This window comes from Manis javanica, chromosome 9, assembly GCF_040802235.1.
Source record: "Manis javanica isolate MJ-LG chromosome 9, MJ_LKY, whole genome shotgun sequence".
Lineage (NCBI taxonomy): Eukaryota > Metazoa > Chordata > Mammalia > Pholidota > Manidae > Manis > Manis javanica.
This window is the reverse complement of record NC_133164.1, coordinates 62,903,647-62,926,989: the sequence shown is the minus strand read 5'-3', so window position 1 is coordinate 62,926,989 and position 23,343 is coordinate 62,903,647. Positions and strand designations below refer to the sequence as shown.

At 37.5% G+C, this 23,343-nt stretch overlaps 1 protein-coding gene across 2 annotated transcripts in view; it reads right to left on the bottom strand.

Annotated features, from left to right (window-relative positions):
* TAF4B (TATA-box binding protein associated factor 4b) overlaps positions 1 to 23,343 on the bottom strand; it is a 181,891-nt gene that overhangs the window by 105,614 nt on the left and 52,934 nt on the right. For both annotated transcript variants that reach the window (XM_073212713.1, XM_037025430.2), the window contains exons 10-11: positions 8,759 to 8,928; positions 5,325 to 5,455 (exon numbers count right to left, since the gene is read on the bottom strand). In XM_073212713.1, the coding sequence (XP_073068814.1) occupies positions 5,325 to 5,455; positions 8,759 to 8,928 (301 nt within the window). The remainder of the gene's footprint in view (positions 1 to 5,324; positions 5,456 to 8,758; positions 8,929 to 23,343) is intronic.

Below are 23,343 nucleotides of genomic sequence, written 5' to 3'. Positions count from 1 at the left end.
GAGGGCATGTCAAAGTGTGGGCAAAGGGTCTGTTTGTTTCTATGCAGAAGATCAAGGCCTAGCTTGGATACCCAGAAAATGAACTAAGATACGATATGAGGAGGAGCTTCCGGCATCAGCACTCTCTGGAGGACTTGTGCCAGGGGGATGATCATCAAAAAGCCTCCACAGGGATCTGGGCGATGCTGCGGTTGTGGCTGCATCCACCCCACCGTTTCCTGGACTTGCCATTGGAATGAGGAGGGAGATGTCTAGGCTGGCATGTGCATACAGTGAGACAACGAATTTGACCGGATCTGTACTGTTGGAACTCAACCAGGAGTTGGGAGGGGTGCAAGGTGTAGCACTCCAAAAGCTTACGACTATACACTAAGTACAGTTAAAACGACATATGGGATGTGAACAGATCCCAGTAATGGGCTGCTTTAGTTTGTCTGATCTCTCTCAGACTGTTCAAGTACAGTTGGACAATATCCATCATATCATAGACAAATTTTCACAAATGCCTAGGGTGCCTAAATGGTTTTCTTGGCTTCACTGGAGATGGATGGTAATTATAGATTTGCTTTGTTTATGTCACCGTATTCCTATTATGTTAATCTGTGAGCGCAAATTAGTTGGTAGTTTAAAACCTATACATACTTAAGGTACTCTACAAGAAGATATGTCAAAGAAATAATCAATCCTCCCATGTTTTCTTCCATATGCTACCTCTATAGCTTTTCTTCTTCCTTCCTAATTACAACCCTTAAATAGAATTCGTGCCTCATATCGAATTTACCGAGTATCATAATTCCTCCAGGTGGTAAAGATACCTCGAGACAAGTGCTGGGCATAGAAGCCACAGGGCATAAATCTGCAAAGAAGTAAAAAGCTAACCTTTTCAAACAATATGGCTTCTCTCTCACTTACCAACTTTACATTTCCCTGTATGGCCCCGGAAGATGACTGGTTAGCCAGAGACGGGTAAGATTCCTCAAGGGAGGAACAACCTAAGACAGGCACAGTCGCAGGGGGGCCATCAGGTGAGAAATTGGGGATCAACAGAGGTGAGGCTCAGAACCTCATCCCCCCTGCTTTGAGAGAAATCTTCTGCATCCGTGGATGGTTTATTGCCCTTGTCTAGCTTGGATTAACACATAGTCTACAGGCACATACCTGATCATCTACAATTGCTCTCCTACAACACTAAACTATGTTTTCTACCTTTATCTTGCATCTACCTACCACTTCAGCATTTTATTAAAAATAAAAATAATAAAGGGAGAAATGTGGGATCAACATATAAATCAAATATAAAAATCAAATGAATATTCATATTTGACCTGATTGTTTATAGTTTATAATGCGTGATCAAAACCGAAAGTTTCTGTGATGAATGCCCTTGTACTGTTCACCATGTAAGAATTTATTCACTATGTAAGAATTCGTTCACCATGTAAGAACTTGTTCGTTATGCTTCAGAAGATTGGAGACTGATGAGAGTTAGGCTTGAGATGGATTAATGATTGTACATTGAGCATTGACCCCCTATACTGAATTTTATTGTTGTTAACAACCATTTGATCAATAAATATGAGAGATGCCCTCTCAAAAAAAAAAAAAAAAAGGAATATAATGAAGATCATCTCAGCCATTACAGAACAAGAATAAATGCCATAAGAAAAATGAGAAAAAAAGAATTATGAAAAGATATTGTATTTCTTCTTATGAAACTCTGATCTAACTTGGAATTGATAGCATTTTCTTATTTCTATAAATGAGAGAAGATTATGTTAATTCTTTTGATGTCCATAGAATGCTGTATAATAAAGAGCTTAAATTCCTAAAAAAAAAGACAACAAACACTAAATTATAAAGGGCACAGACTTTCTAAATTATAACCCAATCTCATTCTTATGCTAAGATTCCTTCTCTTTCTCCCAACTTAGATACAGCTCCCTCCGGCTTACTGCATCCTTCCTTTTCTCTTCCAGATACTAAACAAGTGCCTCCCCTATTCCTATGAATCCTCGGCCTTACTCAAACAACAGTAACCCCAATCTTACCACATTTTTTCCTGTCTACCCAGCTGGCCTAACTGAAGTCTTCATGCACCACTGAGCAGGGTGGTTTAACAATGAATATATAAGGATCCAGGCCAAATGATAACACCATTAAGTGAATCCCATCTAAAGAAAGCACGACAGGTCCTTTCAACTGGAAAACACGAGTGCTTCTCCACAGTCATTGGCATGCAGAAGGCCATAACGTATGTTCAGTGGGGGAACATCTGGCAGCAAGATCAAAAACTTTGTACCACGTGTGTCACTTTCTACTTTACTTAAATCTCAGTTTATGGACTATGGTTAATCAGAGAATTTATCTAACCAGGTGAAAGATTATCAAAAGTAGATGGATGCCAAATGGAAGAGATGGTAGGATTTTACTTTTAATAAAAGTAGCTCACTTTTGTGAAATTCATAGAGTAAAATTTCCCATACTGTACAGATAAAAATAAATTCTATCAGGGGTGAACTGAAGTATAAGGACAGGGCTAAATCTGTGACACAAAGATTATTACAATCAAAGTCTACAAAATAGTACAATTTTGAACTAGATCCAAATATAACTAAATGATTATTAGTTCTGTTCAAAGAAGGATGATAATGTAGCTGCCTTTCTCCATGTACAATTTCAGACAGTGGCATTAGCTGTATTAAGGAATGAGCAAGGGGAAAAGTGGACAGGGGAAAGTCAATTAGCACAGGCAGTGTACAAGATGGAAGGTTAAGGAGGTGTTAGTTTTAAGCTAAAATATTGAGGTTCCAGCTGGGTTAGATACTATTCTTAGAACATATGGTAGTGACACACAACAGAAGAATTCCATGTGAAGGCTGGAATATACAACAGAGCTTTGGATAGCCCTCAGAAGAGTAAATATTACTTAGAAAAAGTCTATTCCATACTAAGTTGTAGGTATTGTACTTTGTAAGGAAACTGTCCATTGTAATGAAAATGCATGCTCAAGTATCTCTAGAATTATAGGGTGACTTAGGTGTGAAATTGGGAGAATCCAGTTTGAGAAACTATATATTTTTTTTAAGTTATGGTAAAAAGACAAAAAAAATTAATTCTTCCACATCCCAAAACTGAAGGTAAACTGTTGTAATTCAATCCAGATTATTACAAATTTAGGATAATTGTAGTTCCCAAGGTAACCACTAAGAAAATATCTTAAAAATACACCCAAAAGGAAGTGAGAAGGGAATCAGAACAGTACACAACAAAAAATCAATTAAACAAACAGACAAGAGTAATAAGGAAACAAGGGACAAAAAAAGCAGCATACAGAAGAATGGTGACTAGCATAAGCTCTTTCCTATTTATGAATACCTTAAACGTAAATGGATTTAAACTCTCCATCAAAAGGTATAAACTAGCAGAATGGATTTAAAAGAAAGACCTAAACACTGTCTATAAGAGAATTGCTTTAGATAAAAGTATATAAATAGGTTGAAAGTGAAGAATGGAATGATATTTGATGAAAATAATAACCAGAAGAAAGCAGGGGTGTCTATACTAATAACAGGAGGCAAGATAGACTTTAAGTCAAAAATTGTTAAAAGAGATAAACAAGGACATCATATATTGATAAGTCAATTCATTAAGATGTAACATAAAGAAAGACACATCAGACAACAGAGTCCCCCAAAATATGAAGCAAATATTGACAGAACTAAAAAGAAAAATAGATAATTTTGCAATAATAGTTGAAACGTTCAATACCCCACTTTCAATTATGTATAGAATTAGACAGAAGATAAATGAGGAAAAAAAGGACTTATCACTATGAACCAACTAGATCTAACAGACATACACACACTCCAGCCAACAGCAGAATACACATTCTTCTGAAGTGTACCTGGGACATTCTCCAGGTTAGACCATATGATAGGCCACAAAAAGAATCCTCAATAAATTTAAAATAACTGAATCATACAAAAAAGCTTCTCTGACCACAGTGAAATGAAGGAAAACTGGATATTTTACAAATGTGGAAATTAAACAACATACTCTCAAACAACCAGTGGATCAAAAACATCTTGAAAGATATTAGAAAACACTTAAGAGAAAAGTGAAAACAAAAACACAATGTACGCAAACTTACAGAATGCAGCAACAGCAGCACTCAGAGGGAAATTTATAGTAGTAAATGCCTACACTAAAAAAGGTAGATCTCAAATCAGTAACCTGCTTTACACCTTAAGAAACTAAAATAAAAAATCAAAATCAGTAGTCACTACTGACTTTACAGAAATAAAATGGATTGTTAATAGAAAAACCATAAACAGGTATGTGCCAACAATTAGACGACCTGAAATACAAAAAGTCTGGACATACACAAGAAATATTAATACTCTCTTTGTTCACAGCTTTTTCTCCTGATAATTACATTTTTTAAGTCAATCCAGCAAAGTTTCAAAGATTTATACAAGTGAGAACCTCAACAGCTATAAATAGTTCTTCAAAACTTCTAAATGAAGCTGAAAGGAAAGAAAATAGAATAATTTCTCAGGGAACTTATTGGTGGCGTGGTAGGTGCTATTTCTCTGGATTCCTTTAAATCTACAGCTATAACATCATGACAGTGACCATTCTTGCAAATGCAAAACCTCATAAGGTTACACCTATACAGTGCCATACAAAATCTAGCTATCAGCATTTCTTGATCTGGGGGAAAATGTTCTTTTTCTTTCCCATCCATCACCCAGTAAATCTACTCTCCACCAAAACCATAATTCAAATAAATCAAGTACTTCCAACTTGATGATGGCAAATGATTTGGTTCACACCCCTAGGAACAAGGCAGGATATTCGTGCATTTAATATTTTATAAAAGCTACCAAGAATGATAATGAGTGGCATCAATATTAGCACTCAGTGCAATCATTTACCTTATTAAAATAAAAGGAACGGGAGTACTAGCAGCATACAGATCACTCAAGGGAACACAACTATTCAATATTCCATTCTAACATATCCTCCTTCCCATTCAAAAGCTTTAGGAGGGAAAGCCTCAGGCAGAACAGATGCATGTGTAAGTCTGCAGTGACACAGAAGCTTTGGATACCATGTTAAAACTCTACATTTAATTATATTTGTCATGTAAGCATATCTAAATAAGACAAATTAGGAAGGAGACTTGGTCTACCAATATGAAACATGTCTCAACTATTTCCTTTAAAAATATACTGAGAATAAGAATCCATACCAAAAACCGACCTTTAACATGGCAAAGAGGGGAGAGAAGACTCTGTACTTCTTTTAATGATATCCTTTACCTTGTAAGTTGTCATTCGATGCTGAGCAATTGTAGTCAGTTTTTCTAGAAGGCCTCGTAATCGCTCCTGTGTTGCATGGGAGATCAAGTTCACAGCATCGGAATTAAGTTCTGTAATGTCATGCTTTTTACCTGTGAAGGCAGAGAAAATCCATTACGTGTTTTAGCAGTGGCTGGTAATTGAAATAATTAGCTCAGCAGGTATTCTTTTCCCCCTGGAAGTCAGACCCATTATGAATAAAGGTTTGGAGATTATGATTTTCCTGGTAAAGTCACAACTTCAAAGATTTTAGACATTACATTAATAAAACCTAGCCTGGAGCCTCAGAAAATATAGACATTGTTTCACTTAGCCTCCAGAATCATTCTCCGTGCAAGGTCACTTATAGGACAAAGTTAATAAGAACACAAATCAAGCCTAGTGTTCAGGGAGGAAAATGGTAACTGCAGAAATTAGTGCCATATTCTGTTAATTTTAGTAATTAAAAAAATAGAAAATTACCTTTTACCCTGGTGACATTGCTAACAATATATATAACATTTATTTAAATGAATTCAGATTGTGAGTCTCTATTGCCTTGTCTACACGACACTCCTAGATGCTTTTTCACCATTATCAATCACGCTTATTTGTTCTAACTCATACTCGGATGGAAAGGTCTGGCAATTAATTTATAAGTTGAAATGGGTTCATAGCCTTGTCATTTTACCTATCTAAATGAATAGCTTCTCTTTCACTATACCTCCTTCTGTAAATAAACCACTCTTTTCAGCTAACCAGGAAGAAACTTTTAGGAAAACAATTTGGATCCCATACCCAAAGGCAGAGACTCATTTATAAATCAATCTTATCAGTACTTAAATAGTAATTCTCCAGCTCAGTGAAACCACCTGTATCAACAGAGACCTAAATCTAAGGATATAGGTAAATAGGTGGTCTAATTTAAATGAGCTTTTAATAGAGCTACTGTGTTTGTTTTACATAAACATATATACAGGAACTTTTCAGATACTGTTTATTTTTGTACTTTATTTGAAACATACTCATATACTGATCAAAGTAGGAATGAATATAGCAAAAATAAGCTTTAATCAAAAGCCAATAAATCTTAAGGTACATTCTTTGACAATATTCCATGATAAATGTTAAGCTTTAATTCAAAATGCAGACTATAGGCTATGAGGGCAATCTGGCTGTGACATCTGTCACCCCCTGACTGCCAGGTTTAATTCGGTTGATCTAGGTGGCTAGGCAAGTGTTTCCTTCCTCCTTCACCACTCCACGGGCATGTCTCCAGAAGCCACACGCTCAGTCGAAGAGGATGACCCTCTAATAGGAAGGTCTGTTATTCAGTCAAGGGTACTACAAAGTCAAATGTACTTAACTAAAACCATCAGCATAAAACAAATAGTAGGGCCTTCTACAGAAGTGACAGTACTATTTCAGAACAATCCAGTGATTATAATTACAACTAAACATAGCTGAGTAGAGGATGACATCCCATTTCAGCTTAAAGAAAATGAACATTTAAAAATATTTAGTGTTTTGGAAGGAAACTCTGCAAGTAATTTCACATGGATTTACAAAACAGATTAATTCATTCTGTATAAAAGAAAAATCCTTATTTTTTAAATATTAGAAGTAAGCAAATGCTGGGATTTGCAAACAATTCCAGGGCTCATGAATAATGAAATGCTCTAATATCTTCGCTAAGCTGACAACAACACATGACAAAGTTACAAAGTTAACTACTTTGTAAGACAAATTCCCACTTTTAAAGCACTCTCTTTAACAAAGTCAACAAAAAAAAATTATTTTGGTTAACTTATAATTTCTATTATAAGAATAGAATGGTCTTGGTTCTGAATGGTACTGTAAAGATGGAATTTTACTGTAAATGGAAAACATACCTAGAAATACAAAATTCCATTTTCTGGTTTTGTTTTCTTTTTAAAAGCTTAAATAATTCAATTAGTAAGAAGTTTTGCAATTTCCCATCATATTAAATGACAAGCTTGTGTTACATCATTAAGAACCGAAAATACAAATAGTTGACCCCAGAATTCTCCTTGAAAGCAGAGGCTGGCAAACTTAATCGGGTCTCTTTTTGTATATAAAGTTTGATGGGAATACAGTGTTGCCTGTTCGCTTAATACTGTCTACACCTGCTTCAGCAACATGACCGCAGAGCTGAGCAGCATGACCCACACCCACAGCCCACAGAGCAGCACATATTTACTGTCTAGCCCTTTGAGGAAAAAACTTGCCAGTATCTGTACTAAATGATCAAAAGTGTTCTTTGAATGCTAAATTTTTTCCTATCATATAACCAGGGTTTAAATCAAGTCAGGAATAAAGTTTGTAAGGAGGGGGGAGGAAGTTGATAAATTATTTAATTCTACTCTACCAAAGCTCTAGATAAGTAAATGGCTTCAAAGACTTAAAATAACAGAATTTCCCAAACTATCACAGAAGGTAGTGCTTAGGTTTCTTCCAAAATTAAAGAAGAGGATCCTATACAGAAGAAAACACAAAAGAGAAGAAGAAAACATGAGAGAAAGAGAGGAGGAAGAAATGGGGGGAAAAAAGACAAACAAAAAGCAAGCAAACAGCAAACACACATTTTACAATTAGCTCTTGGGCATTCCTATCTCTTAGACTATTTTTAAATTCTAAGTTTTCATGATAAAAGACAGATAATATAGACCCAAACTTAAAGATGAAAAAAGGTAGCAATTTGTATAGCATATAGTGGGAGCTCAAACATCTGTTACTCGAGTATTTTGTGAAGGAAGCTTAAAATATGTAATAATATATTTTGTAGTCCTTAAACATACCACAAACATATAAAAAATCAGCAACGTTCATTTTTGTGTTAGACCTTCAATATAAACTGTAGAATTTCTTTCTCAAGTATACTCAAAGGTCATTAGCATTGGCCCCCAGATCTGACATGAATGAAAGGGTGAATGAGGTGACTCTCATGCAACAACATCTCTCCAATCTCTTTGGTTAACTGGGGGAGTCTGTAGTGTTTCACATTACTGTGAGTTTGGTATTAACAACAAAAAAAGATGTTTGGCTCCAAAACAGAACTGAAATGTTCTCTTTCATGTCTTCTTTCTAAGGCCAACCAAAAAGGAACAGGGCAGAAAAAAGAATAGTAGATCATATGTATGTATGCATATAAAAATACATATACTTATCCTCCCACAAAGAAAGGTGAATAAAATGTTAATTTTTATTATCTAAACAAAAAAATTACAGGTTATCTGACTTAAATTATGTTAACAGTTTTTAAAATAAACTACTGTAACACCGAGAAAATCTTGATTACTCCTAGAGCTTCACTTAAGCCTGAGAGTTCTCTTTTGGTAACATTTTCCCTGGAACAGACAATCCTATCAGGTCAATAATCATAAGCCTGCATTTACCAATGTCTAAAATTCTCCTTTGTAGAGCTCCAATGAAAAGAAATGGTTCGTCTTTACATGACTGAATTAGTGTGCCAACCAGTTCAGAGTTTGTTGCTAAGATGCAGGCATTTTCTTCACTGAGGCTGACCCCTGCCATGGAAGTCACATCGTTGATGTCATCTTCATCTCTAATAGGAAAAAAAAAAAAGAAAAGGTATCTTTTTAGTGGTAATGGTGGTGGTATATGTGTATGAATGATATGAGAGAAAAATAATTATAGATCTCTCCTTATAAGTAAAGACATTGTTATACTCAATTGATCTAAGCCAGAGGAAAACTGAAGAATGGTTATCTTTTCCTGGAAGTCTGTCAAATTAATTGGTGTCTCTAACCAGTAGTGCACATTTAATATCAGAAAGATGAATCAGAAGCAACTTTGTCTTCTTGTGCCTATCTCTCAGTCTTGCAGGTTAGTAAAATGAGATATGCCAAAAGGAATCAGGTAATTAAACTAAGTTATGCACAAGTCCCTGCAATGAAAGACAAAGAAATGAAAGCAGACTTCTTTATTTTTATTCAAGATGATGAAAAGCCCCTAAGACTTCCCCAGGGCACTCCACTGCTCCACTGTGGAGCAGGAGAAAACCTCCAGTCCTGAAACGTCCATACCCACATAAAAGTCCTTTGACAGGCTTTCTTGACTATCTGTTCTGAAACCAAATGGTTAAAACTAGTTTTGTTTCTCTGCTTCAGACTTTTGGTATACTCCATCTGTACCAGTTGACTTCATTAAATCACATCCTCATGAAAATGGTAGCAGAGGGCCTATATATAAATATATATTATTATCTAAAGCAAAATTTAAAAAATCAGATTTAACTCCTAGCTGTTAAAATACCTTCACTAACTATACCTGTATCTATATCTATCTATACATATGTACTATTCATCCATAAATATATTATTTCTCTCTAAAATATGACTCTTAAAAAAAACTTTAACCATATAAACATGATCACATCTTAAAAAATTGACAGTTGTTTACTATCACCAAATAGCTAGTCAATTCAAATAAGGTTAATTATATAAACATGCAGAAGTATTGTTATATTTGTCACTTCTGATCTTATCTATGAAGAATAAAACATGAATCTCTGGCACCCTCTTGTGTTTAAGTAGTGTATAGCTTCCTTATCATCCCAGGTGTACAGACAAGCAGAACAGAAAATGATTTTCTTACTGAAAGAAGTCTCAAACCAAAAAAAATTTTTTTCAGATAAACAAGTAGTTCTGAAAAAATAGGCAGATAACACTCCATGATATTAAATCTCATCTAGTTAAGACCATATGTAATGGCCATACACTATTGCCTCTTCTTATTTAATAAGAGTCAACATCAAGGGTCTATTTTAATCTTCATTTTCATAACAGCTGGTGATACTGCTACTCAATATCCAAGAAAACAAGCTTAAATAAAAAAAGACATCACTAAAAAAAAGGCATAAATCCACATATGATCCAAATTACTAGAAACTATTACATAAAAATGAAGTATATCAGTGCAAAATGAAAGCTTTCTTTAAAAGAATAGCTAAGATTATAAATATTCCTGTTCTCATTTTCAAAATCACTACTTTAACAAATATCTGAATGCTTATTATGAACCAGGCATTGTCCTAATCACTTAGGTATACAATGGTGAACAGAAGTTACTGTAAACTCTCACAGAGACTTAAAGGAGTGAGAAACACAAGGAAGGGTACAGAAATAAATGGGTAATTGTAGGTAAGACAGCAGATGTGCCTGAAAAAGCTGCTTTACACTGGTGGCCAAGCAAAGACTCTCTGAGGAGGTAACTGAAACAAGATGGACCCAGCCATATAAAGACTGGGAATAGAGTCCAGGGAGTAGCATACTGAAAAGCCATACGGTGGGAACGTGATCAGTGTGTTTCAAAGAAGAGGAACAGGGAAAAGAAAACTAACACCGTGGAAATACCACACCAGCACAGGTCTGTCTGCTTTTGGTTTTCCTGAATATGAGATAATTTCCTATCTTGTTTATGCCACTGTTTTTCAGCTTTTCTCTTACCTACAACCTTTCTGAATTCTAACAAATATAATAACCATGGTTCAAGAAGATATTCATATTATAAAAATGTCAATTATCTCCCAAGTTAACCTAATCATATAATGTTAGTACAAAGTTTTCATAGAACGGCCCGGATAATTGTAAAATTTATATGTACAAACATAATTTTTCTTAAATAACATTTCAACACATGACATAATGTGGCTGAAAATTTGAAAGACTTCACAAGTCTTCACGCAAATAACTGAATAACAGAAAGTTAACAAGTCAAGTACCTTTGGTGAAAAAAGGAATAGAGAAGATTTACCCTATCAGCTATAAAAACAAATAATGAAGGTATAATAATTGAAAATACAAAAATATTAACATGGAAATATAATAAAAACATAGCAGTAAAATGAAATTCTAGAAATGTACCCTTGATAAATGAGAATTTGCTGTAAGAAAAAAGTGGCATTTCAAATCAGAAAGGTAAGGATGATGAATTCTTCAGTAATTACTGTTGAGATATTTCTGCTTCAGACATTTACAAAGATAAAATCAAGAATTATTTAGGACATAAAGGCGTATGTGCATATGTGAGGCGTGTATGTATAGGTCTCTTGGAAGAAAACACCGGAGCGCATCATTACGAGCTCAGGATAGAGAAGAGTAAGTAAAATAATAAATAAGCAGAGAATAATAAATAGAATAAGGCAAAATTCAAAAGCTATAAAGGAAGAGACTGATAATCTACTATTGTGATTTAAAATCTTCATTTAACAAAAGACGCTAAAAATAAAGTTACAAGTTAAACAAAAGATCTGGGGGAAAATGCACAAAAAAAAATTACTCTGTGCCTGCATATGTGTGTGCGTGTGTGTATACGTAAGTGTAGAAAGCAATAAGCACTGAAAAGATAAATAAGCAAAAGTAATAAGCTGGAAATTTCTCAAAGAAAATACTAATGGAGATACTTTTCCTTGAGGCAGTAAATGGACTAGAAAAACTAAGGAGTAAGTACTTGGATTTTCATAAGACATTTTCATTCCACTGCTGGGTGCACACAAGTTGTCAAAAAAGGTGCCAATAAAAATAAGCAGTGAGCATATTCCTAAGGTAGGACCACCTCAGGGGCAAATGCCCATGGCTAGCACTAGTTCCTGGGTCTCTGTTAAAGTTGAGAAATCGCTGGGTTAGCTTTGGTACCACTGAAAAAGAGCGAAAGTTGTTACAAATCAATAGACATCTCTGGTTCCTACAAGGAACACTCACAAATCCTCTCTGGAATAAAACCAACTCAGTTTAGGCCCTCATATCTAATTTGATTTACCCAATCAATATGATTTTAATTTCACCAGTTACATTTTTCACTTCTAAATGTCCTATTTGGTTCTTTCTCAAATCTTTCCATTCGTTTTATAATAGACAATTGTTACTTGATTGTGTGATTTCACATTTTATTTTTAGTCATTTTATAATAGTTTTAATACTGAATATTTGATCATCCAATATGTGAAATCATTGGAGTTCCAAATGTATTGCTTGTTTTCCTGCAGTTTAACTCAGGGTGAGTTTTCCTTATCTGTTTTATCTTCAAAACATCTGGCATACATGGATACCAGAAAACTATGGAATGACATTTTTAAAGTGTTTGAATGTAAAAAAAAACCAAAAAAACCCAAAAACCTCAATACATAATTCTAATATCACTCATGACATCATCACTGGCTACAGAAATAACCTAAAATAATCTAAAAATTGTCAGAAATAAGAATTAACAAGGTGGTTGGCATATGATTAAAAAAGTAGGGGGCGGAGCCAGGATGGCGGCGTGAGTAGAGCAGTGGAAATCTCCTCCCAAAAACACATAGAGCTATGAAAATATACCAAAGAAAAATCTTCCTAAAATAGAGACCACAGGACACAGGACAACATCCAGACCACATCCACACCTGCAAGAACCCAGCACCTTGCGAAGGGGGTAAGATACAAGCCCGGCCCGGCGGGACCTGAGCGCCCCTCCCTCCAGCTCCCAGCGGGTGGAAAGAAACGGGTGCTGTTTTTTTTTTGGCGAGTGCTTTTTGGAAGCCTTAAAGGGACGGGCCCCCATTGCTAGGGAGGCAGGGTGGCGGGACCGGTGACCAAGTGCCTGGGACCGGAGCCTGAGGACAAAGAATATCCCGCGTTTCTCCCTGTGGGACCGGCGGGCGGGTGCCTGAGACCGGCGCCTGAGGACGGAGGAAATCGCGCATTTTTCCCCTTTTTTTTTTTCTCTTTTTTGCGAGTGCTTTTTGGAAGCCTAAAAGGGACAGGGACCCCAGTGCTAAGGAGGCAGGGCGGCGGGACTGGTGAGCGGGTGCCTGGGACCGGCGCCTGAGGACAAAGAATATCGCGTGTTTTTCCCTGTGGGACCGGTGGGCGGGTGCCTGAGACCTGCACCTGAGGACAGAGGAAATCGCGCGTTTTTCCCCTTTTTTTCTCTCTTTTTGGCGCGTGCTTTTTGGAAACCTTAAAGGGACAGGGACCCTGGTGCTAGGGAGGCAGGGCGGTGGGACTGGTGAGCGGGTGCCTGGGACCAGCGCCTGAGGACAAAGAATATCGAGCGTTCCTTCCCTGCGGGACCGGTGGGTGGGTGCTTTTTGGAAGCCTTGAAAGGACAGGGACCCTGGTGCTAGGGAGACAGGGCAGCAGGACCAGTGAGCGGGTGCCTGGGACCGGCACCTGAGGACAAAAAAAAAAAAAAAAAAAAATCGCGTGTTTTTTCCTTTTTTTTTCCTTTCTGTTCCCTCTCTCATTGTTGCTGTTGTTGTTTTGGTTTGGAGAGTGCTTTTTGGAAGTCTTAAAGGGGCAGGACAGGTCACTTAGACCAGAGGCAGGGAATCTGGGGACCTCTGGGCACTCTAACCCCCTGGGCAACAGGGAGCACAGAGGCCCCTTACGGAGATGAATAGCCTCCCGGCCGCTCCCCCTCCAACGGGGCTCCACCATTTTGGAGGAACAGCCCCAGCCAGGCCAAGCCCACAGCAACAGCGGAGATAAACCCCAAAGCAACTGGGCAGGAAGCAGAAGCCCTGTCTGCGCACAGCTGCCCAGCACAAGCCACTAGAGGTCGCTATACTCCCAGGTGAGGAAGGCCACAAACCAACAAGAAGGGAAGCTCTTCCAGCGGTCACTTATACCAGCTCTGCAAACTATCTCTATCACCATGAAAAGGCAAAACTACAGGCAGACAAAGATCACAGAGACAACACCTGAGAGGGAGACAGACCTAACTAGTCCTCCTGAAAAAGAATTCAAAATAAAAATCATGAACATGCTGACAGAGATGCAGAGAAAAATGCAAGAGCAATGGGATGAGATGCAGAGAAAAATGCAAGAGCAGTGGGATGAGATGCAGAGAAAAATGCAAGAGCAGTGGTGAGATGCAGAGAAAAATGCAAGAGCAGTGGGATGAAGTCCGGAAGGAGATCACAGATGTCAGGAAGGAGATCACAGAAGTGAAACAATCCCTGGAAGGATTTATAAGCAGAATGGATAAGATGCAAGAGGCCATTGAAGGAATAGAAGCCAGAGAACAGGAACGTATAGAAGCTGACATAGAGAGAGATAAAAGGATCTTCAGGAATGAAACAACACTAAGAGAAATATGTGACCAATACAAAAGGAATAATATTCGTATTATAGGGATAATAGAAGAAGAAGAAAGAGGAAAAGGGATAGAAAGTCTCTTTGAAGAAATAATTGCTGAAAACTTACCCAAACTGGGGGAGGAAATAATCGAACAGACCATGGAATTACACAGAACTCCCAACAGAAAGGATCCAAGAGGACAACACCAAGACACATAGTAATTAAAATGGCAAGGATCAAGGACAAGGAAAGAGTTTTAAAGGCAGCTAGAGAGAAAAAGGTCACCTATAAAGGAAAACCCATCAGGCTAACATCAGACTTCTTGACAGAAACCCTACAGGCCAGAAGAGAATGGCATGATATACTTAATGCAATGAAACAGAAGGGCCTTGAACCAAGGATACTGTATCCAGCATGACTATCATTTAAATATGATGGCGGGATTAAACAATTCACACACAAGCAAAAGCTGAGGGAATTTGCTTCCCACAAACCACCTCTACAGGGCATCATACAGGGACTGCTCTAGATGGGAGAACCCCTAAAAAGAGCACAGAACAAAACACACAACATACGAAGAATGGAGGAGAAGGAATAAGAAGGTAGAGAAGAAAAGAATCTCCACACAGTGTATATAACAGCTCAATAAGCGAGCTAAGTTAGGCAGTAAGATACTAAAGAAGCTAACCTTGAACCTTTGGTAACCACGAGTCTAAAGCCTGCAATGGCAATAAGTACATATCTCTCAATAGTCACCCTAAATGTAAATGGACTTAATGCACCAATCAAAAGACAGAGAGTAATAGAATGGATAAAAAAGCAAGACCCATGTATATGCTGCTTACAAGAAACTCACCTTAAACCCAAAGATAAGCATAGACTAAAAGTCAAGGGATGGAAAAACATATTTCAGGCAAACAACAGTGAGAAGAAAGCAGGGGTTGCGGTACTAATATCAGACGAAATAGACTTCAAAACAAAGAAAGTAACAGGAGATAAAGAAGGATACTACATAATGATAAAGGGCTCAGTCCAACAAGAGGATATAACCATTCTAAATATATATGCACCCAATACAGGAGCACCAGCATATGTGAAGCAAATATAAACAGAACTAAAGAGGGAAATAGACTGCAATGCATTCATTGTAGGAGACTTCAACACGCCACTCACCCCAAAGGATAGATCCACCAGGCAGAAAATAAGTAAAGACACACAGGCACTTAACAACACACTAGAACAGATGGACCTAATAGACATCTATAGAACTCTACATCCAAAAGCAACAGGATATACATTCTTCTCAAGTGCACATGGAACATTCTCCAGAATAGACCACATACTAGCTCACAAAAAGAGCCTCAGTAAATTCCAAAATACTGAAATTCTAGCAACCAATTTTTCAGACCACAAAGGTATAAAAGTAGAAATAAATTCTACAAAGAAAACAAAAAGGCTCACAAACACATGGAGGCTTAACAACATGCTACTAAATAATCAATGGATCAATGAACAAATCAAAATAGAGATCAAGGAATATATAGAAACAAATGACAACAACAACACTAAGCCCCAACTTCTGTGGGATGCAGCGAAAGCAGTCTTAAGAGGAAAGTATATAGCAATCCAGGCACACTTGAAGAAGGAAGAACAATCCCAAATGAATAGTCTAACATCACAATTATCGAAACTGGAAAAAGAAGAACAAATGAGGCCTAAAGTCAGCAGAAGGAGGGACATAATCAAGATCAGAGAAGAAATAAACAAAATTGAGAAGAATAAAACAATAGCAAAAATCAACAAAATCAAGAGCTGGTTCGTTGAGAAAATAAACAAAATAGATAAGCCTCTAGCCCAACTTATTAAGAGAAAAAGAGAGTCAACACAAATCAACATAATCAGAAATGAGAATGGAAAAATCACGACAGACTCCACAGAAATACAAAGAATTATTAAAGACTACTATGAAAACCTATATGCCAACAAGCTGGAAAACCTAGAAGAAATGGACAACTTCCTAGAAAAATACAACCTCCCAAGACTGACCAAGGAAGAAACACAAAAGTTAAACAAACCAATTACAAGCAAAGAAATTGAAACAGTAATCAAAAAACTACCCAAGAACAAAACCCCGGGGCCGGACGGATTTACCTTGGAATTTTATCAGACACACAGAGAAGACATAATACCCATTCTCCTTAAAGTGTTCCACAAAATAGAAGAAGAGGGAATACTCCCAAACTCATTCTATGAGGCCACCATCACCCTAATACCAAAACCAGGCAAAGACCCCACCAAAAAAGAAAATTACAGACCAATATCCCTGATGAATGTAGATGCAAAAATACTCAATAAAATATTAGCAAACAGAATTCAACAGTATATCAAAAGGATCATACACCATGACCAAGTGGGGTTCATCCCAGGGATGCAAGGATGGTACAACATTCGAAAATCCATCAACATCATCCACCACATCAACAAAAAGAAAGACAAAAACCACATGATCATCTCCATAGATGCTGAAAAAGCATTTGACAAAATTCAACATCCATTCATGATAAAAAATCTCAGCAAAATGGGAATAGAGGGCAAGTACCTCAACATAATAAAGGCCATATATGATAAACCCACAGCCAGCATTATACTGAACAGCGAGAAGCTGAAAGCATTTCCTCTGAGATCGGGAACCAGACAGGGATGCCCACTCTCCCCACTGTTATTTAACATAGTACTGGAGGTCCTAGCCACGGCAATCAGACAAAACAAAGAAATACAAGGAATCCAGATTGGTAAAGAAGAAGTTAAACTGTCACTATTTGCAGATGATATGATAGTGTACATAAAAAACCCTACAGACTCCACTCCAAAACTAGTAGAACTGATATCAGAATACAGCAAAGTTGCAGGATACAAAATTAACACACAGAAATCTGTAGCTTTCCTATACACTAACAATGAATCAATAGAAAGAGAAATCAGGAAAACAATTCCATACACAATTGCATCAAAAAGAATAAAATACCTAGGAATAAACCTAACCAAAGAAGTGAAAGACTTATACTCTGAAAACTACAAGTCACTCTTAAGAGAAATTAAAGGGGACACTAATAAATGGAAACTCATCCCATGCTCATGGCTAGGAAGAATTAATATCGTCAAAATGGCCATCCTGCCCAAAGCAATATACAGATTTGATGCAATCCCTATCAAATTACCAGCAACATTCTTCAATGAATTGGAACAAATAATTCAAAAATTCATATGGAAACACCAAAGACCCCGAATAGCCAAAGCAATCCTGAAAAAGAAGAATAAAGTAGAGGGGATCTCACTCCCCAACTTCAAGCTCTACTACAAAGCCATAGTAATCAAGACAATTTGGTACTGGCACAAGAACAGAGCCACAGACCAGTGGAACAGATTAGAGACCCCAGAAATTAACCCAAACATATATGGTCAATTAATATTTGATAAAGGAGCCATGGACATACAATGGCAAAATGACAGTCTCTTCAACAGATGGTGCTGGCAAAACTGGACAGCTACATGTAGGAGAATGAAACTGGACCATTGTCTAACCCCATATACAAGGTAAACTCAAAATGGATCAAAGACCTGAATGTAAGTCATGAAACCATTAAACTCTTGGAAAAAAACATAGGCAAAAACCTCTTAGACATAAACATGAGTGATCTCTTCTTGAACATATCTCCCCGGGCAAGGTAAACAACAGCAAAAATGAGCAAGTGGGACTACACTAAGCTGAAAAGCTTCTGTACAGTGAAAGACACCATCAATAGAACAAAAAGGAACCCTACAGTATGGGAGAATATATTTGAAAATGACAGATCCAATAAAGGCTTGACGTCCAGAATATATAAAGAGCTCACACTCCTCAACAAACAAAAAACAAATAACCCAATTAAAAAATGGGCAGAGGAACTGAACAGACAGTTCTCCAAAAAAGAAATACAGATGGACAACAGACACATGAAAAGATGCTCCACATCGCTAATTATCAGAGAAATGCAAATTAAAACTACAATGAGGTATCACCTCACACCAGTAAGGATAGCTGCCATCCAAAAGACAAACAACAACAAATGTTGGCGAGGCTGTGGAGAAAGGGGAACCCTCCTACACTGCTGGTGGGAATGTAAATTAGTTCAACCATTGTGGAAAGCAGTATGGAGGTGCATCAAAATGCTCAAAACAGACCTACCATTTGACCCAGGAATTCCACTCCTAGGAATTTACCCTAAGAACGCAGCAATCAAGTTTGAGAAAGACAGATGCACCCCTATGTTTATCGCAGCACTATTTACAATAGCCAAGAAATGGAAGCAACCTAAATGTCCATCAGTAGATGAATGGATAAAGAAGATGTGGTACATATACACAATGGAATACTACTTAGCCATAAGAAGTGGAAAAATCCAACCATTTGCAGCAACATGGATGGAGCTGGAGAGTATTATGCTCAGTGAAATAAGCCAAGCGGAGAAAGAGAAATACCAAATGATTTCACTCATCTGAGGAGTATAGGAACAAAGGAAAAACTGAAGGAACAAAACAGCAGTGGAATTACAGAACCCAAAAATGGACTAACAGGTACCAAAGGGAAAGGAACTGGGGAGGATGGGTGGGCAGGGAGGGATAAGGGGGGGGAAGAAGAAGGGGGGTATTAAGATTAGCATGCATGGGGGGGAGGGAGAAAGGGGAGGGTGGGCTGCACAACACAGAGAGGACAAGTAGTGACTCTACAACATTTTGCTAAGCTGATGGACAGTAACCGTAATGTGGTTGTTAGGGGGGACCTGATATAGGGGAGAGCATAGTAAACATAGTATTCTTCATGTAAGTGTAGATTAAAAATTAAAAAAAAAAAAAAAGAAAGAAAGAAAGAAAGAAAAGGGGGACTACCCCTTAACAGGATAAAACTATAGGTAAATCAAAGATCAACGCATGCTTTAAATATCCTTAATGTTGATCACTTAAAGGGTGTCAGATGATCAGCTATGGAGGTACTCTTTTCTGATAATGTTCCTTTCTCTTAATTAAAAAAAAAAAAAAAAAAGCAGATACTGTGTGCTGACCTCCAATGAGTTCTGCACAGTGGTATAGAGGGCATGTCAAAGTGTGGGCAAAGGGTCTGTTTGTTTCTATGCAGAAGATCAAGGCCTAGCTTGGATACCCAGAAAATGAACTAAGATACCATATGAGGAGGAGCTTCCGGCATCAGCACTCTCTGGAGGACTTGTGCCAGGGGATGATCATTAAAAAGCCTCCATAGGGATCCGGACGATGCTGCGGTTGTGGCTGCATCCAGCCCACTGTCTCCTGGACTTGCCATAGGAATGAGGAGGGAGATGTCTAGGCTGGCATGTGCATACAGTGAGACAACGAATTTGACCGGATCTGTACTGTTGGAACTCAACCAGGAGTTGGGAGGGGTGCAAGTTGTAGCACTCCAAAATCTCATGACTGTAGACTATCTATGGTTAAAAGAACATATGGGACGTGAACAGACCCCAGAAATGGGCTGCTTTAATTTGTCTGATGGTTCAAGTACAGTTGGACAATATCCATCATACCATAGATAAATTTTCACAAATGCAGGGTGCCTAAATGGTTTTCTTGGCTTCACTGGAGATGGATGGTAATTATAGATTTGCTTTGTTTATGTCACCGTATTCCTATTATGTTAATATGTGTGTGCAAATTAGTTAGTAGTTTAAAACCTATACATACTTAAGGTACTATACAAGAAGATATGTCAAAGAAATAAGCAATCCTCCCATGTTTCCTTCATATGCTACATCTATAGCTTTTCTTCTTCCTTCCTAATTACAACCCTTAAATAGAATTTGTGCCTCATATCGAATTTACCGAGTATCATAATTCCTCCAGGTGGTAAAGATACCTCGAGACAAGTGCTGGGCACAGAAGCCACAGGGCATAAATCTGCAAAGAAGTAAAAAGCTAACCTTTGCAAACAATATGGCTTCTCTCTCACTTACCAAGTTTACATTTCCCTGTATGGCCCCGGAAGATGACTGGTTAGCCAGAGACGGGTAAGATTCCTCAAGGGAGGAACAACCTAAGACAGGCACAGTCGCAGGGGGGCCATCAGGTGAGAATTTGGGGATCAACAGAGGTGAGGCTCAGAACCTCACCCCCCCTGCTTTGAGAGAAATCTTCTGCATCCGTGGATGTCTTGCTGCCCTTGTCTAGCCTGGATTAATACTTAGTCCATAGGCACAGACCCGATCATCTGATCATCTACATTTGCCTTCTTACAGCACTAAACTATGTTTTCTACCTTTATTTTGCATCTACCTACCACTTCAGCATTTTATTAAAAATAAAAATAATAATAATAATAGATGGAGAAATGTGGCATCAACATATAAATCAAGTACAAAAATCAAACGAATATTCATACTTGACCTGATTGTTTATAGGTCATAATGCGTGATCAAAACCGAAAGTTTCTGTGATGAATGCCCTTGTACTGTTCACCATGTAAGAATTTATTCACTATGTAAGAATTTGTTCACCATGTAAGAACTTGTTTGTTATGCTTCAGAAGATTGGAGACTGATGAGAATTAGGCTTGAGATGGATTAATGATTGTACATTGAGCATTGACCCCCCTATACTGAATTGTATTGTTGTTAACAACCATTTGATCAATAAATATGAGAGATGCCCTCTCAAAAAAAAAAAAAAAAAGTAACCACATTTCTATATATATTAGAACAGAAAAGGCAAATACTAAAAATATTTATAACAGTAATGAAAAAAGTGCCTAGGAATAAATCCATCAGATAAATGCAACAAACTGTATACAACCTGTACAGATAAAATAATATTGCTTTACTGAAATATTTTAAGAAGGCATGCATAGAGATACAAATAATGTTCAGAAAGGGCTCAAAATTATAAAACAATCAGCAGTAGGAAATGGACCTATAAATTTAAAGATGCGCCAATCCAAATTCCAGCTGAGATTTCTAGTAGAATTTAAGATGATGCTTAAGTTAATACGGAAGAGCAAAATCTCAAAAGCAGCCAAGGAAATCAAGAACAGCAGAGCGTGGGGCTGTGAAAGTGATGGAAGGAAAGGAAACAGAAGCAGCAGGTAGGTAGGGAACATGCCTTAATAGATATAAAATTTATTTTGAAGTTACAGTAAATTGAGCAGTATGGTATGGGAAATAAACAAAACAATAAGATAAAATAGAGATTAAAAGAATAGATAGCCCAGAAAGACCCACGCATATATGACGTAGGAGACATTATAGATTATTGAGGAAAAGCAAACTCTTCCTTAATGTTTCTGGTACAAGTGATTATATTATATATGGAAAGAAGTGAATTAGGATCCTTACCGCATACCATAGGAAAAAAGAAAAACAAAATTAAATCCTGTTGACAAAGATTTAAATATAAAAAGGAAAACTTGGAAACTTTCAGAAGACTATAAAGGAGACTATCTTTATGATACCAAGGACGATGAATAAGACATCAGTAAGAAATTCATAAAGAAATTGTTGAATTCAACTCCAGGTGACCCTTGAACAACATGGGAATTGAGCTGTGCAGATCCAGTAATACACAAATTTTTTTCAACACATATACTGGAAAGTTTTTTTTGGAGATTTGTGGCAATTTGAAGAAACACTTGGTTTTCTCTAGCTTACTTTAGTGTAAAAATACAGTATATCAGATATACACAAAATATGTGTTAACTGTTTATATTATCAGCAGGACTTCAGGTCAACAGTATGCTATTAGTAGTTAAGTTTGGAGGAGTCAAAAGTCATACATGGATTTTTGAGTTTCACTGCCCTAATGCCTATAATTGTTCAAGGCCAACTATACTTTAAAATTAAGGACTCCTGTTCATCAAAATACACCAGAAAGTGAACTGAAAACACTAACTCCAATAGATATTTGCAACACACAAAAAGTATAGAGTTGATACAAGTACTTCTGCTTCTATTGGAGACTATCACTTACCACAGATAATTATCCTAATGAAGAAAAACTAATAAAGCCAGAAAAAGTTATTTTTAAAAGTTTGTTTGAAGGCAGAGAAGTGCCAAACAGAACCAGGTCATGAGGGGCCACATTCCCAAGAGAACAGAGCCTCACCAAAGGAACCCCAATTTCTCCCTGTTGTTTTCCTTTGGGCATGCACTGACTGACATGGAGCGAGACACCAAAAAGCCATGGGGAACGGAACTACTAGAAATAGAAAAGCCAAGAGAACAGTAAGTGACCTCATGAGAGTAGAGAGACCACAAGTTGGAGTTTAAGGCTTCCCAGTTTGTCAAGACTTCAGGGATGGGCCACAGTCCTATGAAGAAGTGAGGCACAAAAGCAGCAGACCTGACATGATGTTATGATTCCTCCCTTCAAGGCATTCAGCATGGAGGCTCTGCAGAAGATAAGTCAAAGAAGCCAGGCAAAAAGTATATGAAAAACACTCTGAGGAGAAGGATTTGGGGAAGATGGAGGAATAGTAAGCATCAGGAATCTGCTCTATTTTGAAACTGTGGAGTCTATGGAAGGCTTCCAACTTCCAGGGGAAGGCTTAGAAGAAGGTGAATTGTGGTTAATTTCTATCAAATTCGGCTGTTAGTTTGACAGAGCTACCCATCCCCCATCCTCCAGCCTGGAAGCAGACACTTAAGCAAATACATTGGAGCAGTATGCACATAGCTTGTGGGAGGTGTGGTAAAAAAGACCTGTCTTCCAAATATCAGGAGTATGTGCTCTCTTAACTGATTGTTGCTTCAGATCTCAGAGTCAGACAATGAAGTGGGTGGTGATTGTTACAAGCCTCTCAAACTCTAGACAAAGTGGCTTCCAGGGCATTTAAGGTAGAA